Here is an 18200-nt window from a genome sequence, read left to right on the forward strand (position 1 = left end):
CAAAAAAGACTTTGCATACCACCGAAGCAATTCAACCCTCCCCGACCACCTCAATGCAAAGCATGTCGGAGCGAGCACAGAAACCACCGGAGCTAGTACTCGCTCCAGCAGCTCCGGTACGAGTACAGACAAGAGGCGATTGCAGCTCAAACTCCACCAAATGACTAGCTTGAGGACCAAAATGAGTAAGTCAAAGTCGGATAAACTCACAAATTCACTCGCTAAACAGGTAGCTCTGGACTGTAGACCACTATCAGTGGTTGAAGACAAGGGATTCGAAAACGTGCTACAGATAGCAATGTGCAATCCAACGTTCCAGCTGCCGTGCAAAAAAAAATATTTCAAACAAGGTCCAAAAGTCAAAGAAGCTGAGCAAGCGAGGCTCAAAGTGACCTATTCTCCGAGGTTGCTGCTCTGAGTTCCAAGATGGCATGGTGCCAGTCAATTTTTCTTGTCCTCTCGTGTGCGGACAGCTGATGTTCAGCTTTATGTGTCGACTGGATGAGTACAAGAACCACATTGTAGAAGCCCTGGTCAGCCTATTGAAAAGCTGCTACAGATTTTCCTCTAAACTCAGACATCGGTACAAAAGTCTGTATACATTTTAAGATGCATTTTTCTTTGTATGATAATTGTGTCATAGTTGCATTTTTATTATATATATATATATATATATATATATATATATATATAAAATTATTATTATTTTATTTTATTTTTTCCTCTTCTCTCTCTCTTTTTTTCTTTTTGTGTACTTGTATGTTGTTTTTTATATGGACCTCTGTCTGCAATAAAGATTTATTCTATATGAAACTGAAAAGCAAGTAAAAATTAATGCATTGGAGAAAGTTGAATTCGTGGCTTTGACTGGGGATCATTGGACCTCCGTTAGTAATTAGGGAGGGGGCCTGGTCTAAGGCCAGGTCCTAAAAGAAGAAACAGGTGTTATGAGTGATCAACACATTAGTTCGCATACCAGTATAACCAGCTTGTCTCACTTCTGCTCAGAACTGTTAATAACATGACCATATATGGGAGAATATATATGGCAGAACAATTGAACTGTTGAGTTTTAGGAATAGCAGACCATTGACCTTGGTTCCCAGGCAGATAACGCCATGCTGGAGAAGGGAGTGAGGGAATCTTCGCTAGTGGAAAGCCAGCTGGAGAAGCGAGTGAACCAAGAGTCGCTAGCTTAAAGCCGGGAAGGTGTGAAGCCTTGCACTCCAGGTTGAGATAAATGTCAAAGCCGACATCCAGACCATCTGAAGAATATACGATTGTGATATCAAAACTTCTCGGGACAGAACAATAGATATGTGTTCAGTTTCGGTAAAAACAACATGTGGCATCCACACCATATGTGCAGGGAGGGGTGAAAGAAATGCTTATAAACCAACGTTTTCCTGTACTCTGCGCTCATCATCATTGAAGCCTGGTCCTCCCGGACAGACTGGTGCTTGAGCCCGAGATCTCGTTTTATTCCATGTATTCTGCCTGAAGGTAATTATCAATAAAACTGTGTGATTGATTCCACTCTTGTTTCCTCATCAATTTAAAAGAACACATTAATGACTGTTTTTTCCTTCAGTCCCTATTGTGTTTCGTATGCAACCAAGAATAAAGGCTAAGGCCTGGGCCCTAGAGTAAGTGCCCCAGCATGAAAGGCCAGGCCTCCGCACGCCTCCTCCCTCCTCTCATCCAAATACATGGGAAAACCGAAATTTCACCTCAAAAACAGCCGTGACAGAACAGTCCGAACAAATGTCGACTGTGGCTAAAGCATCACTCTGAGCCACAAAACGAGCACATCACAATCGCCGCAAGAACCTTACGAACACGACGATGTAAAAATTGTGGGGAAAATTCCATAAAAAATGACCTTTTTGACGAGGGAGAACAATGCTGTCAGATGTTTTTCACCCACGATTTTCAGCTAAATTTATCATTGAGTCTGATGGAGCAAAATCGTGCGGCTGTGTCAAACAGCGACTCCTACTGTCTAAAGTTTACGTGTGACGGATTCCAAACCCACACAGACTGAAAGAGGATTTCTCTCAAGAAATGATATTTTTATCCAAATATGTGCCTGAAAAGTATGGATTCAGAGGAGTTGTTTCCAAAATATTTTCAGAAAATCTGTCGCCTCGCACTCTGTCGGGATCCACTAATTAAGGCAGGTGGCCACGCCCCGCTGTGTAAACCCACACCCAGGATGATGTCATACCTTCCAGAATGTTCCGTCAGTGTCACCTCAGTCACACCCAGGATTGCGCAATGGACCTTTTTCACGACAACTGGAAGTAGCGTCTCGTGGTGCTCGATCACTTCCTGTTTGTGCCGGTCTCATTGAAAATGGACCTCATCTTTTCCCCGATGCTCCTGAACTTGCCACCTTTTTTGTTTGCCGAGGCGGAGGCTATCGCAGCAGCGAATACAAGAACAGATAAACTTAAAAAGAGGTATAAGTTCTTCCATGAAGAATATATCCACAGCTATCAAGGTAAGCTAGGTAAAAAGGTTGAGGTAAAAAGCAGCACCAAAAATGACGTGTCCCAAGTTGCTTACCTCAAGGTTCAGGATGGCCACGCAAGTCTGAGGCGTTCACACGCATACTACTGGCAGGTACAGGGTCAGCTGGCAATCACTGGATTAGAATGGTGCGATTTTGTCACTGACACACTCACAACCATAACTGTAGAGAGAGTGTGGCGTGATGAATCGTTCATTGACCAGATGAAATCAAAACTGGACATGTTTTACTTCAACACCTTCATCAATGTTTTTCTTTCATTGCAGTAATGATCATAACAAAATGTATAAATGACCCCTTTGTCCCTTTGTGTTTTCAACATTAAATCTCTAGTTCTGTGAATCACTGTAAATAGTGTAAATAGTGCTGATTTTATTAAAATGAACCTGCTTGATTTGGGGAAAATGTGATTTTCGTTCAATTGCTGTTTTGTAACTGGTTTTAAAAATGTTTTTACTAGAACTTGTAAATTTAACTTGTTTCCTTGCAATTCAACTCAATCAATCCACAAATTAAATGATTAAAAAAACAGTACAGTATTTTGCTCAAGTGTTTTAATTTAAGAATACATTTCAAAGAATAACAACTCTTAAAACACTTACATAACTAATAACACTAGAACTATTTACATAATGATTAATTTAGTCTTCCAAACAAAATGGGCCATGATAATTTGCCAAAACACAACAGTTGTGCCAGATCTGATTGACAGTTCCTATTAAAGTGAGAGGCACAGGAGAGACCCAGATGTGGTAGCACTTGACTCTGGCAATTGCTCGCTCCACAATGATCCGCAGACGAGCAATTGATTGGGTCTCCTCGGTCTCTTTCTTGCTGAACTGACCAGGGTGACGAAAAGGTGGAATGGTGAGTTTGGCTCCAACTTCATCAAGGAGGTCTTGAATGAGGAAGCCCTTATCTGCCATGACTTCATCTCCTGGCTCCAGCAGAGGAAGGATTCCACTGACCCGAGTGATTTCTTTGTCAGAGATGCAGCCGGTGTACAAAGATGAAATAAATGTCACCAACCCACAAGGAGCAACTCCGATCAGCCCTTTCAGAGTGGTGCGGTTCTTGTAGGCGGAGAACGTTTCAGACTGCAATGTCAGGGATGATGCAGCCTCCAGACCAACTTCTGTGCAGTCCAAGATGACGCGTACGTTTGGAGAGGACATCTGAATTCTGTCAGGCATACTGGCTTTTACCTTCTCACGACTGATCCATATGTTGATTGATGAGAAGACTATAAAAAGGTAGTTGGCCCAGGTGATGGTCACTCGGCTGACAGTAGCAACGCTCACATGAAACATGTCAGCAATAAGCTGCTCCTTCATGCCCACAGCAACCATGAACGAGAACATTAAAAACTCATCAATCAGAGGCATTCTGCGGGCAGGGCTGGGTTCAGCAAACGCCTCATCTCCAATTTTCTGTGCTCTGGTCCAGTATATGAGGCGGGATGCAGATGGTGCAATGGACTCCCAGAAGATCCGGAACACACCCTCCGATGGGAATTTGGTGTAGAACTGGATCTGCTCATCAGAAACACAGTACCGACTAAAAAGTGTGGGAGACAAATCCACTTTCTCCAGCCTGACTTCCAACTCCTTGATATATTCAAGAGCATCATCAAGTGCACCTGTGAAACCAAAATATAAAATGATATCATACAATAAAATACATTAGTATATAAATAAGGTCTAACTATAAAATTATTAACTCACGCAGACAATGTTATAAATGGCCATGTATTAGTATTCATTTTTATCTAGTATTTTCATTACTTTATTTTTCAAAAGTACACTTAAATTAAAAGATTCTTGTTGATTGTCATTTGTATTAATTATTGAGCCCCTGTGACATTATTTCCTTGTGGATCAATACATTGTGTGAGTAGAGGTGCAAGTATGTATGAAGCTGTCATTGACTTGATCTCTCCACTAGATGGTATAGACTATACACTGGTGCTGCAACACGTCCTGCAATTGTAGTTATATTTGATCTTATATGACAAATCTATACAATTTACCGTCTGAGATATTTACCTGTGGGTGGATGAGCCATATAATCGTGGTCTGCATTAGCAGCTTCAGCCTGGCTAGCTTGCTGTGAGACCACAAGTTGTCGTTTCTGAGCCCTCTCCAAGGCAGGCTCCCTCCTCGGTGGTGCAATAAAGTCATTCCATGGAAAGAGAGATGGAACAGCTCCAGTTTTAAGGCGACTGGTGGTGGATCCGCCGACAAAATCCTCTTGGGTGAAATGCCGACTGCATACAAACGTGCTCCCTGTCTTTATGCAGAATTCCGGACCCTCATCCCTTCTAACGGCTCAGATCCTGAGGAGGAGTTCCTCGAGTCTGAAGAGGAGACCCTCCAGTCTGAGGAGGAGTCCCTCAAATCTGAGGAGGAGTCCCTCCAGTCTGAGGAGGAGACCCTCCAGTCTGAGGAGTCCCTACAGTCTCAGAAGGAGTCCCTCCAGTCTCAGAAGAAGACCCTCCAATCTGAGAAGGAGTCCCTACAGTCTCAGAAGAAGACCCTCCAATCGGAGAAGGAGTCCCTACAGTCTCAGAAGGAGTCCCTCCAGTCTCAGAAGAAGACCCTCCAGTCTCAGAAGAAGACCCTCCAATCTGAGGAGGAGTCCCTCCAATCTGAGGGGATCCTCCAGTCTGAGGAGGAGTCCCTTCAGTCTGAGCCGAAAAGACCAGGCCCCCACAGGGGGCCTTGGCTGTTGCCAGGTCCCTATTGTGTTTCGTACCCAACTGAGAACAAAAACCGCAGGAGGAGAATTTGCAAGACCGTGCAAATTGATATTGTTTGTCGTCCGTTTCTTCTTATTCTTATTCTTATATTATACTTTTATATTTTCTTCTTTCTATAGTTTTTTGCGCTCCGCCACATATTTGACCCCCTAAACACGCACAAAAACTCACCAAATTTGGCAGGTTCATGAAGACGGGCTGTCTTTAGAAGACAATGTAAAAAATAACCCCAAAAGTGCCAAAATGGCTCTCTAGCGCCACCTAGAAAAATCAAAACGGCCACCATAGCCCGTAGGAATGTCGTAGAGAGATCAAACGAAAACTCATTTGTTCGTCTCATTGAGACCTACAAGTCACGCGCTCTAACTTTTGACCTAAATCCAACAGGAAATTTGCAATTTGCCTTTCAAAATAAGATTTTCACCCAAAAAGGCCTTCACGCTATCTCCTCCTAGGGCGAAGGTCGCATCGGCTTGAAAATAGTATCATACGAAATCATAGAACAGATTTTTTATTATTGCTCCGGTTTCATTTTTATAAGCCCTCAAAGTTTCCAACGCCGAATCACGCCTCCTCCCTCCTCCTCCCTCCTCCTCCCTCCTCTTATCCAAATACATGGGAAAACAGAAATTTCACCTCAAAAACAGCCGTGACAGAACAGTCCGAACAAATGTCGACTGTGGCTAAACCGTCACTCTAAGCTACAAAACGAGCACATCACGATCGCCGCAAGAACCTTACGAACACGACAAGGTAAAAATTGTGGGGAGAATTCCATAAAAAATGACCTTTTTGACGAGGGAGAACAATGCTGTCAGATGTTTTTCACCCACGATTTCCAGCTAAATTTATCATTGAGTCTGATGGAGCAAAATTGTGCGGTTGCGTCAAACAGCGACTCCTACTGTCTAAAGTTTACGTGTGATGGATTCCAAACCCACACAGACTGAAAGAGGATTTCTCTCAAGAAATGATATTTTTATCCAGATATATGCCCGAAAAGTATGGATTCAGAGGAGTTGTTAACAAAATATTTTCAGAAAATCCGTCTCCTCACACTCTGTGGGAGCCACTAATTAAGGCAGGTGGCCACGCCCCTCTGTGTAAACCCACACCCAGGATGATGTCATACCTTCCGGAATGTTCTGTCGGTGTCATCTCAGTCACACCCAGGATTGCGCAATACCGTGACAGTGCTTGTCTATGAGCTGACTTGCTATCATGGGCTATATACTGAAGCTACCATGTGTACTGTATGCTTTGTGGATGAGCTAACATGCTAGTGTGCTTTGTTGGGGTTGGGGTTAGATGGTGGCCTCTATGCTATGAGCTACATCAGTTTAGTGCCAAAAATAAATCCATTTTCAAAATAAAAAAACCCTCCCCTCCATTTTTCAAAATAAGTCATTTTTGTGGTAAAACCTTCAACATTTAAATCTGATCAATATTTAAAGCGGCCAGAGGCCCTGAGTCAGATGGAGCAAAATCCTGCATGTGTCAAAATGCGCCTCCTAGTGTCTAAAGTTTATGGCTGACTGGTTCCAAACACACTCAGACAACAAATTTCCAAATTAAAGCCCCAAACACCTTCGAAATTAAAGTCCTTATTTAAATATGACACCACACAATGTTGACTTTATAATTGATATTAACTTTTTAGCTAGGTGTTCAAAATGAAAGCCCACAATTTCTTTCACAATAAAAGTTTATCAAAACATTAAAAATATTAGAAACTGTTGTTGCATTGGAGCTTTGAGCAAACATTCTAAGGTGTGCTTTGTCCCAACATGCTAATGTGAGCCATGAGCTAACGTGTTACATGCACTCAAGTGTTATATAAGCTAGCATGCTCAGTTGAGCTGCGAGTTAACAAACCAACATGTGCTATATGTCTCAACATACTGTGAGGTGAGTTAAGGTGCACCAAATAAGCCAGCATGCCATATTCAGCCATGAGCAAACATGCTAACAAGGTAAATGTGCAAACATGTTTTGAGCTAATATGGCAACAGGTCCTATGAGTTAACCTGCTAACGTGTGCTATATGGGCCAACATGCCAAATGTCCCAACATGTGCTATGAGCAAACATGGGAATGTGTGCTAAATGAGCTCGTCAATCCTCCACCTCAGCCTTCCTCCTCCTACCATGAGCACTCACCATGAAACAGGAAGTGAACCAAAGCGATGAGTCTCCCTGCAGAAGTCACCTGACACACCTTGAAGCTTCATTTCCAGTTTGACTGAATGAAGAAGCTGAAGGCTCGGCGACATCAACACACCAGAGTAGAAAGACGTCAATGTGTCGAGAAGAAACTCCCTGTTGATCAGTTCAGATGTCTCCATATGGCTGTTCATGTTGTTCAAACATTCTACAGTGAAGCTGGACCTCCATCAATACAGTTATTTACACTAAAACATTCTACACTTTAGTTTCCACATGAATCTTCACTTTGACTTTAATAACGTCCATTCTATTCTAAACTCAGGAAAAACAGGAAGCTAAATGTTCAGAAACATTAACAGTTTATTTGAAACTTGGATTGTGAAGAAAACAATAAATCAATTCAACTTAAATGACATAGGGGTGAGAGGACAGAGGAGAGAAAAGGAGGATAGAAATAACTGAACAGTCGGGGCTGTGTCCTCTCCACATCAGCGTCACGGGGAGGTTCAGAGGCAGAGACGCTGCAGCATCTTCACCACCACCAGCTTCACCTCGGAGAGAACAAACACACACACCTGGAATAAACTCCAAACACATGATCACATTACAGACACACAGACAGTGAGAGAGACAGAGACAGAGACAGTGAGACAGAGACAGTGAGAGAGAGACAACCTTCCTGGTCAGCAACAAAGACATGCTGAAGGGGAGTTTAAAAAACAATAAAAGACACCTCAGTTTCACTTCTCCATCTCATCCATATCTCAGAGAATCAGTGAACATCATCATTGGTGCTTTTTGTTTTTAAAGTGGGATGACCGGAGAGAGAGAGAGAGAGAGAGAGAGAGAGAGAGAGAGAGAGAGAGAGAGAGAGAGAGAGAGAGAGAGAGAGAGAGAGAGAGAGAGAGAGAGAGAGAGAGAGAGAGGCAGAAACATTACCCACTAACGGCAGGTGAACATGAGTACTTTATACATTGCAGGCCAGTCACAAAGTACTGTAAGTATTTACAGCTCAGTTGTTAAAGTCTTCCCACTGTGTTCATACATAACATCAGCTGTTATTACAAGTTACTGCTTCCAAATTCTTTAACAACACACCTCTTAATGTTTGACTGTCCGGCACAAACAAAACCTTTCGTTCTCTCTAAACTCAATATGAGTGACCGTGCCACACGCTCCATTGACCAGGCCATCTTCCACGTTCTTACAGAGCATGACGCGCGCATTCCTCGCCAAACACAAACTCTCAATTAACGACGTGTCCGACACACGACTGTGGTTCCCTACCATCATTACCATCATCACTTCCCCGTTGTCCTGCTGTTCATGAAGTCCTGGGCTTCAATGGTGAGATAATCAGGACAAGTCTCAAACAGCTGCTTGAGATTGTGCTCACTTACTTGTGCGTTTGTAGGGAAAATATGCAAGGCAGAGCTCTCCTGGCCGGTCTCGCGCGCCTTTAAAAGTTTAACGTCGCTCTCTAGCATTGGGGTGGCCTTGGAACGCACTCGCAATCTGTTGAGTAACTCTGCAAACATGCTGTCCTTCTGCCTGACTACGGTCTGCAGATCCACCACACTAAAGTTAATTCACAGGTCCACACCAGGCTGACTGCTATACAGCGGCTTCCCTGATAGAACTCTCCCACAGTGATGACGCTAACGTTACCAAACGGGGAAAAGTCTCCTGTCTGCTTGAGCTGCCTCAAGCGCCCATGGATGTATGCCAACAGATTGTGATCAACCATACTGATTTCGTCGAGGATTAGAATTTGGAGGTGATTCAATTTAGCTCTCAGAGACTTTAGTCTATCTTCACCCAAAGGGATGTAAGGTAAACTAGAGTGTTTGCCAATACTCAGAGTATGATGGATTGTGGCTGCATTGTATGCAGGGATGCCCGTAGGGGCCGCTAACAAAACACAAACATCATCTGGTTGAGGACAAAGTGTGGACAACAGCCTCCCTGCCTCGTACTGAATAGCTCTGATTAAATGACTTTTCCCCGTCCCAGCGCCACCTGTCACAAATACATGCAAAGGCTTTGGGTTTTGACCCATCACCTTTTGCAGACACCACTGCCTCACCTCGTAGAACACAGCCATCTGTGTCTCGTTCAAGGACCTAACCAGAGACAAACCCTCACTGCGAGACAACAAGATGCTCCGATCTCACGCTGTGCATTGTGTGTCTGAACAAGCTGACTGCAGCTATGGCCATACACTGCACCCCCCGTACTTAAAGCACCTGTCCCCCTGATGAAGTGATCCGCGCACGACCTTCAGCCTAATCCCCGTCCTCTGGTGAGTCTGTACTGCTGAACATCAGCTGCTATTACAAGTTACTGCTTCCAAATTCTTTAACAACACACCTCTTAATGTTTGACTGTCCGGCACAAACAAACAAACGGGTGTGGCCATGGCCCAACCCTGTACAGGGCCGTCGAAGCAGAGGCAGACTCCAACCTCAACAACCGACTGGCCTGGCTCTGAACTGACACAAACGGAGGGAAGAAAATGGGACTTAGCTTGGCGCGGCAGAGTCGGGATTCCCTCCTGGACGGCGGACTCCATCAGCACGGTGGGGCATGCAGCAGCAACGTCCTCCACCACCTCTGGCACCGCCACCTCCCCGGACTCCTGGGCCGTCGCCTCCCCCTGACACAAAAATGAGACAAGTTTTACTGCAAGAGAAACCTGAAGGAAAAGGTTGTTCGAGTGCGCTACGTGAGACAGTGTAATCAAACTGGGACGAACCTGCTTCACTGCTGGGCTGGTCTTGGAAGCAGACTCGGTCAGGTGGACAGGTGAAGGTGTTGCCGGCACCTACAAAAGGACAAAAGTTCTTTAGAGCTGTGCACCCATTCATTTCCTCACTCCAACTCTATCAACATCAATCTCAAATCTATGGCACGTCAATCACATGTAAATACCAACCTGCAGCTTTCCCCCTGTACGCCCAGTGGCAACACCTTTCGGCCGTCCCACCCCGCGGGGGCTCTGCAGAAAGAGAAACAGTGCTTTATAAACAGCCGTCTTCCCGTTTTGTCATCGACAGTGCCTACGTGTTCATTGTGTCTCACCTGGCCAGCTGGTGGCTCAGCTGGTGGCTCAGTAGGGCCAGCGGAGCCAGAAGGTGAGACCTTCTCCATGGTGTCCAACACAGCCCCGCTGAACCACACCGGGTTGGACGGGATGGCAGACTATCGCACCACAGATGTTCCAGCCTTTGAAAAACAGAAAAAGACAGACTAAATTGTTTTTTTGTCTCAACAACACTGCACAAACGTCCAATCACACAACGAGTAGGAGAAACGCATTACCTGGCCCCCATGTCCAACCGTCGTCCACTGCCAAGGGTCGGTGCGACGGGCCACCGGCACGTGACCCATCACAACCAACCTGGGAGACCCCCTGGCCGGCGGCGATGCCAGCTGCTGGACCGCCGCGTCCCACAGCAGCTGCACCAGGACCGGCATGCCGTCGGAGTCGCTGAGGTGCACCTTGGGAAACAAGTCAAAGGCATTTCACGGCACATGCGTATCAGACACGGCAGAAGACAAACTCCTCCGACAACAAAGTGTGCTGTACTTACCATGTCGGGGCACCACAGCTTCAACCGACGCAGGGGGAAGTGCTGTGCCACAGACACGTAAGGGAGACCTGAAAAACACAAAATACCAGGGTGTTGGATCTTTTCATGATGCAGTGACAAAAAAAACAAAGGCTGGTGGAGGTGGTTCACGACACACACCCTTCATGCATTGTTTGTGTGTATGAAGTATTAACTAGGCTTGATGGCCTTTAAGTACTGATATCAGTACTCTGTATCAGCCAGTAACTAAAGGTTTGTACTACATCAGTTTACAATCTAATCAAAACTTTACATTTTTATGTCAACACTTTAATTTTTCCTCTTAAGAAGTACTCTGCACTGTATTGATGTCATTTTACCATTTCCTCTTGTAAATACTGAATACATATTTATGTGACTGCATAGGAAAGTTAGCCAGGAGCAGTTCCAGAGAAATGGAGGGTGTAACAGGTCTGAATCATGATGCATCTTTGAATTCAAGCTCAGGTGATGGAGTCGTGAGAGCAGTGAAGATGCAGTCATAATCTTACCCATGCGTGCTGCGACACGGTGGTACTCCTGGTACAGCGACTCTTGGACCCCAGGTTCCACATTGAAGCGTCAAGGGCTCTCGAACACGAAAACCTGGACAAACAACATTAAAGTGTTAAAGTCATTCATTCTTGATCCTTTCATGAAAACTTTTCACAATAGTGCCCCCTAAATGATCACATCAACACCCCCAGGATTGGAAGGGAACAGCCAGAAGAAAACAATTGTTGGATTTAACTGCCCCTCACTTGAAAATGATGAATATAAAATACACTGGAGAAAGCTACACCTTTCACAGTGATTATCGAACACACACACAAAACCCCACAATTATTATCTGCAGCAATACTATTTTGCTTTAGTTTATCATTAAACGTTGCCGATACCAGTAGATAGATAAAGAAGCACCAGAGGGACAATCTCCTCACGACACTCGTCTGGTCCTGAGACACCGACGACAACAGCTGCTAAATAAACACACCTTGGGCCAGAGGCTGCAGACCGTCGCCAGGAGAGCACCGAAGTCCAACGCCGCCTAACCAATCGTCCGGCTCGCCGTGAGGTTGTTGCTCGGGGCCATCACGCACACCACGTCGGGGGTCCAGGGGAGGGCAGCGTGCAGAACCTCGGTCCTCAGCTCGGCGGCAGCAGCTCCTGGAACCGACAGAAAAGAGAAGCTCACTTCTCCCTCCGGCATGGCCACGAACCCATCCACCATGGCCCTCAGGTGGGAATCGCCGAAGACGGTCTGGAAAACAGAGACAATGTTTTACAACACAGACATCAGTCACTGCCCCTAACAACTGGCACTGTCTCTACAGACAAGAAAAACTCATAACTTCTTCTCTGGATCCCGGGCACCGGTGACCACCTTGCGGGGCTTCTTGGTAAGCTCGGACGCCGGCAACTTCCACACCCGATGACGATACCCGGTACCTCGTTCTGACAAGATCAAGTTCAAAGCAAAGAATGTAAAAACAAGACTTACACTTTAAATACTATGTGCATCAGCTCAACATTTCAAAAGTCTCCAATACATACGAGCAACGAAGTCCGGGACAGGTGGCTCGGCCCTCCACTCCGCCTTCTCCATCCGCTCCTTGAGGGCTCGAGCCAGACGGTGGGTCTTCCGGCGAGGCATCTACAATTTAATCAAACAACAAAACTGTTTAGTTCTACATCCTCAAGCCACAAAGATAAACCACTGAATGTGATTCCATCATACTCACAAACCGCATGGTTTTACACAAACTTAGAGGCAGTTGATGCTGCAACAGCTGGAAAAAAACTGTCTGTGTGTGCGTGTGTGTTAAAGCCACAGAACTTCTCTAAAAATCCATCTACATTCACATAAGTACAAGCAGACAATGTTCCTCTCAAGACAACAAACTAGCATCTTAATTAAATATTTGCTGGCTTAGACACAGCTACATCATGACATCTGACAACACACACACACACACACACAAGAGACAGGCAGGACCTACGTGAAGCTTCACGCAGGTGCACACCAGCACATATACAGGCACGAGCAGAAACTAGAAGGTCACTCTCTCACACACACACAGAAAACAACAAAAATTTGTTTAACAAACTAGCATCTTAATTAAATATTTGCTGGCTTAGACACAGCTACATCATGACATCTGACAACACACACACACACACACACAAGAGACAGGCAGGACCTACGTGAAGCTGCCCCCCCACCCCCACCACAAGGTCGTAAATGAACAAAAAATGACAAAACCAAAGGCGCACAACCTATTATTCTTTCAGCACTAATGAATGAGACAATTTTTGTTCCGTTTGGACAAAATGGAGGAGCTGTGTGAACTTAAGAGTTGCTTCGTTGCTTAAATATCTTAAACCAAAGCAACACAAACTAGCATTCTTTCAGCACAAACCAGCATCAACACAGCATTAACGGTTGAGACCATTTTCACTGATTTTGCGAGCGTGGGGGGCCAGCTTTTGGACAAAATGGAGGAGCTGTGTAAACTTAAGAGTTGCTTTGTTGCTGCTGCGAGGTGCGCGCGCACCCTCGCCTCGAGACTTCTAGAAGTTTATGTGCACACACACACTTTACCGCACTCGCCACAACATCACAAACAAGTTTAAATCCAAGTTCAACTACAAATAACAATTTTTCACATCGAGAAAGTTAAACGACTGATCGAGATGCAGCTAGCTCTGCGGTTCAAGCCAGAAACTCACCCTGATTCTCGTCGACAAGGCTCCAAAAAGATAAAATCCAAGGGGCAAAAAGTGGAAAAAACGTCCAGAAAATGTCTATCCAACAATGTCCTTCACTTTCAGTGTCTCAGATCCCAAAACCGCAGTGGATTTTGAAAAAATCTCTGACTCACGAGAAACGCAATGGGCTCCTGGCTCAGAATTGAGGAGGAGTGACACGGTCGCGGGTTCATCTGTATTTATAGTCATGACGCTGAACTGGTATTAACCAATAGGACGCCGAGGATTTTCGCGGGTTCGGAGCTCTCAGTGGCTGTGGGATCTGACGCGTATAGTATCCTGTGGCTGTGGATAGCATTCTTTGCTAGCACGAAAAGTAAAATACAATTAAAACAAACAATGTGGAGCATCTCCAAACATAAACAGCGCAGAGCCACGCACCCTGGAGATGTACAATGAAACGCCGGGGGTCATCCGTAGTTTAACTTGAAGTGCCAGGTTATATTTGTCCCGGAAGTGCTGAAGCTAACATTGATGGCTAGTGCAATTAGCACGTAGCATCAACAGTCATTTCAGGCCTCAGACACAAAACCCAACGTTACACCCAGCGGATTAAACAATGAGGCAAATTTATGGAGTTTTAATGGTAAACGAGCTTCAAGCCGACAATACATGGTGATGCGTTCAGGTGCATCACGGAAGTCTGCAGTCCGGGGCTGACAGACCCTCCTCAGAGGAAAATCTCCTCTCCTCACAATTACAATCAGAAAACACTTTATGACCAGAGATAAAATCTCATTGTATGTGTATTTTCATTCACATTCATATGCTTCCCCTCTCTCTCTCTTTCCCTCCAGTCCATCCATCGTCCCACCACCAAAGCAGTGTTTAAATCTCGTTTCTTTTCTTGAAAAAAAACAAACCCTTACAAAATGTCTGTACGCGCCACTGAATATTATGTTAAAGTTCTTCTTAGTATTAGAGACTGACAGCAGGTCACCAAGAGGAGGACCACCACTTATTTCTTTCCACCTAAAGCACTGTGTTTTATACAAGTTTAGTGCTAACAGCAGTGAAACATGCTCACAACCTCCTCTTCTTACCATGAAACATCAAGAAACACATTTTGAAAGACGTGCTGAAGCTTGAACAAAGCTCAGATACACAGACAGTAGATCACTGTTCTTTTCATGTTGGACAGTTAGTTTCATACATTTCTATTAAGTTTTCATGATTCACATAAATATTTGCTAGGATCTGGAAGCATTTAGACCGAATATGGAAACATGACAACGTCTAAAAATACATCTCACATCATCCCGACGTTCCCTTGAGGGGTTAATAAAGTTGCAGTGTGACAACAGCTTTATAAATGAAACACTTTAATCATGGTCAGTTAACATACTTCCAAACATTTCAACATGGATCCCAAATGAACTCAATGTGTTGTGGAACGCCGTGATGGAAGGAAAGAAATCCCCACACTGCTTGTTGCTGGTCCCAGAGAAGCTTGTGCTGCTGCTGCTGCGTCACACTTGTGAACTGATGAGCCAACCTATTCACAATAAAAAACAACACATTTTGTCACTGTGTGACTTTCAATACATCAACAGCTCATACAGCAGAGATATTCTGGGATGTAGAAATCTGCAATTGCAAAATGTTAAAATAATCATGTTTCATCTTGTTGGGGCCTGAGGATTCCATGAACTCCTCCGTAGATTCAGTGAACTGTTTCTCCAGGTTGCTCCCCCGAAAGAAAACACCACAACAATGGATAGGCCATAAAACAGCAGGGGAGCGAGCCAGACCCCGGAAGTGGCCAATGAGGACGCTTGAATCCGACCCGAACACAGCAGGGGTCCAAACCCAAGTTACTGAGACTCACGTTCTACAACACTAACCGCTATTCTCAACTGACCATCCGCGGAGACACATGTCTCTGCTTGCCTCAGGATGGTAAAGAGAGCAAAAGAACAGAAGAACCACCAACGCCAGCCAGCTGGACGAGCAGAACCCAGTTTGGACTACATCTTCTGTTTTCCGCTATTTTTCCTGTTTTTGGGAGATTCTGGAGACCAGAGCCAGTGTCGTCTCCTCCCAAGATCATCCTCTCAGTTGCACTCCCGCAGCTGGAGCCAGGCCTCTGAATTTCAGGACGCTGAAATTAAGACCCGGTAACAACCAGTTACCACCGCCTCCCAGAACCAACAGCACCATGGACGGTGCTGTCCAGAACCAAAGAACTATCAGGGTGAGAGCGTTTGTCTGGGCAGAGAATAGTTAGAATGATGTTCTGTTGAAAATGCAATGTGTTTCCATGTGCCGCTCAGAAGGCAGCAGCCTTTCATGTTGTTTGTGTATGCGCATTCACGCGCACTAAGTCCAGAACGCTGGTTTTCCACCTCAGAATCAGAGGTCCGAGTGAGCTCCAGGCCCACTGGGAACTCTGTGTGGAGGAACCAGGGTTCAGAACCAAGCCACGCAGAATTCTCTGTCTTTCTCTTGTATTCATTTTCTCTCATCTCTCCCTCCTCTTTCACTAACCCGGATCTCCTCGCAGCCCTGCGCCCTCCTTATCTGATCAAGATAAGGTCTCACACACACCACTGCATGTAACACCTACATGTCAGCTGCTGCAAGAGCAGATCTGCCGTGATCACAAGAGCCCTGACTGCCGGTCCCGACCTCCACTTAGGTGCTCAGAACCGGGCCAACGGAACCGCCCGTTCGTTACGCCCTCGGTAGACTAACTCGCTCCGAGACCGCCCTCGCGCACGCGCGCTCGACGGACGTCTTGTTTATCTGGCCGCTAAGCAACCGCCGCGTCCCCAGAAAGAGCGAGTCAAACGCCCCTAGTGGTCGCGTGGGTCATCGCAATCCCTCCTGACATCCACCGGGTGGACACATCAGGTTATTGCGCTCTCCCTCTGCGCGCCGCCGCACGCCCCTAGTGGTCGTCACAGTCACCGCATTGACCCGCCGACATCTGCCTCCACCTGGTGGACGTTCGAGGTCATCACACCCCCTCGTCACGCACGCACACACACACACATACACTCTTTGTACATAGTGTTTGCTGTTTAATAGATTAGATCTCCGTGTTAGATGTCGTTTGCTATTTGAATGTGTTGATTTATGATATGATTTCCAAATTATTTATGAATTAATACATTTTTATTAATAAACGCCTGTTAGCTGAATTGTACGCTTCTTGGTGATTATTGTGTATTTATTGTTGACAATTCACTGGTTTGTAACAGTCTGTGCTCGGATCTCACACCTTCCAATCTATTTAAGATTGTTATATTTTATGCAGACATATTAACTAACTTAAATAAACTTTTTACAAACGAGACTGATATTTTGGTATTAGCTATTTCCAGTTTATCTGGTGGTGCCCCGATTTATTATTAATACATAAATAAGAAATTTATGCAAATTAATAAAAAAATTTTATTAAAAATTATTTTTGATAATTTTTCATTTTTTTTGTTTTTAAAGTAATTATTCAATTACTTTAGGAGTTGTTAATGAGTAAATGACCGTTTACTTCCATTAATAATTTCAATTTTTCATAAATTACTTCCAGTGATTTATTACTTTTAGTAATCTATTACTTACAGTAATTATATGCTAATAACCAATCATAAACCCCAACAATCTGCAAAATATGAATTATAATGTTCATCACATCTAACATGAATTTCCCTCTAATGGTTTTTATGATCACAAAATACCTGAATTACCTTTAATAAACTGGTAAAACATGCATTCATGATCCTCTCAAGTGGATAAACAATCAGTGGTGATAATCAATATTTGTTATTTTACAATGGCTCACGGTGGGTTATTAATAATTACAGCACAACGTTTATCTTTAATTTATTATTCTCTAGCAGTTTCTTACCTCCTGGTGTCCAGTTCTGTTGGTCGTCTGCCACCCTGTGGTTGAGTCTCCTCCGGGATGCGGTGTCTACCGTCTGCCTTCACGCGGACTGAGTACCGACCAGAGCAGCGTGGGAGTATTTCAGTCCCTCGTCCGCCAGACTGCTGTTTCACTCACCTGGAGCCAATGTCTGCGTTTTTCAGAAACAAAAAACTAAACTGTCTACGCATGCTTTGGATTCATTTTCAGCCGCAGATCGAGGCGAAAGCGCTTGTAAACAAAGTCACGTCCGGACACGTTCGTTTTGGCATTATGCGACATCCGGTTCCGCCTCGTTGACTGGCACTGCAGACGCCATCTTGGGAGGGTTAACCCTCGACTCAGATGCATTGATTTCTAATGTGGAAGGTGTATTCCGCCTGGAATAATCATTACTCCCTGACTTTTCACACAAAAAATGCTCAAATGCTTTGTATTAAGTTATTTTTACAGAGACTTGATAAATCATATGGCAAATTAATAAATGTCTACATTT

The 18200-nt window shown here is 44.7% G+C and overlaps 1 protein-coding gene across 2 annotated transcripts; it reads right to left on the minus strand.

Annotated features, from left to right (window-relative positions):
• Positions 1 to 7800: 7800 nt before the first annotated feature.
• LOC308119050 (uncharacterized protein) lies at positions 7801 to 17966 on the minus strand. 2 transcript variants are annotated; one of them, XM_080478871.1, is made up of 10 exons: positions 17687 to 17966; positions 12622 to 12721; positions 12062 to 12522; positions 11580 to 11673; positions 11050 to 11117; positions 10778 to 10957; positions 10538 to 10681; positions 10392 to 10454; positions 10212 to 10280; positions 7801 to 10112 (listed from the first exon to the last, which is right to left on the minus strand). In XM_080478871.1, exons 4-7 carry the CDS (start codon positions 11581 to 11583, stop codon positions 10658 to 10660), a joined length of 276 nt encoding a protein of 91 aa, XP_080334997.1. In that variant the 5' UTR covers positions 11584 to 11673; positions 12062 to 12522; positions 12622 to 12721; positions 17687 to 17966; the 3' UTR covers positions 7801 to 10112; positions 10212 to 10280; positions 10392 to 10454; positions 10538 to 10657. The 2 variants fall into 2 exon arrangements, with proteins under 2 accessions (XP_080334997.1, XP_080334996.1); XM_080478870.1 differs by lacking the exons at positions 12062 to 12522; positions 12622 to 12721; positions 17687 to 17966 and having other exon boundaries at positions 11580 to 11616.
• Positions 17967 to 18200: the final 234 nt, after the last annotated feature.

The sequence above is a fragment of the Lipophrys pholis genome (assembly GCF_963383615.2).
Source record: "Lipophrys pholis genome assembly, chromosome: 13".
Classification (NCBI taxonomy): Eukaryota; Metazoa; Chordata; class Actinopteri; order Blenniiformes; family Blenniidae; genus Lipophrys; species Lipophrys pholis.

Coding starts and splice junctions, on each gene's coding strand:
- LOC308119050 (XM_080478870.1), bottom strand. CDS start 10,606: ATGGAGAAGGTCTCACCTTCTGGCTCCGCTGGCCCTACTGAGCCACCA. Junction 10,281..10,391: donor GTACAGGGGGAAAGCTGCAG/GTTGGTATTTAC, acceptor GTCCTTTTGTAG/GTGCCGGCAACACCTTCACC. Junction 10,113..10,211: donor CCAGCCCAGCAGTGAAGCAG/GTTCGTCCCAGT, acceptor TTTTTGTGTCAG/GGGGAGGCGACGGCCCAGGA.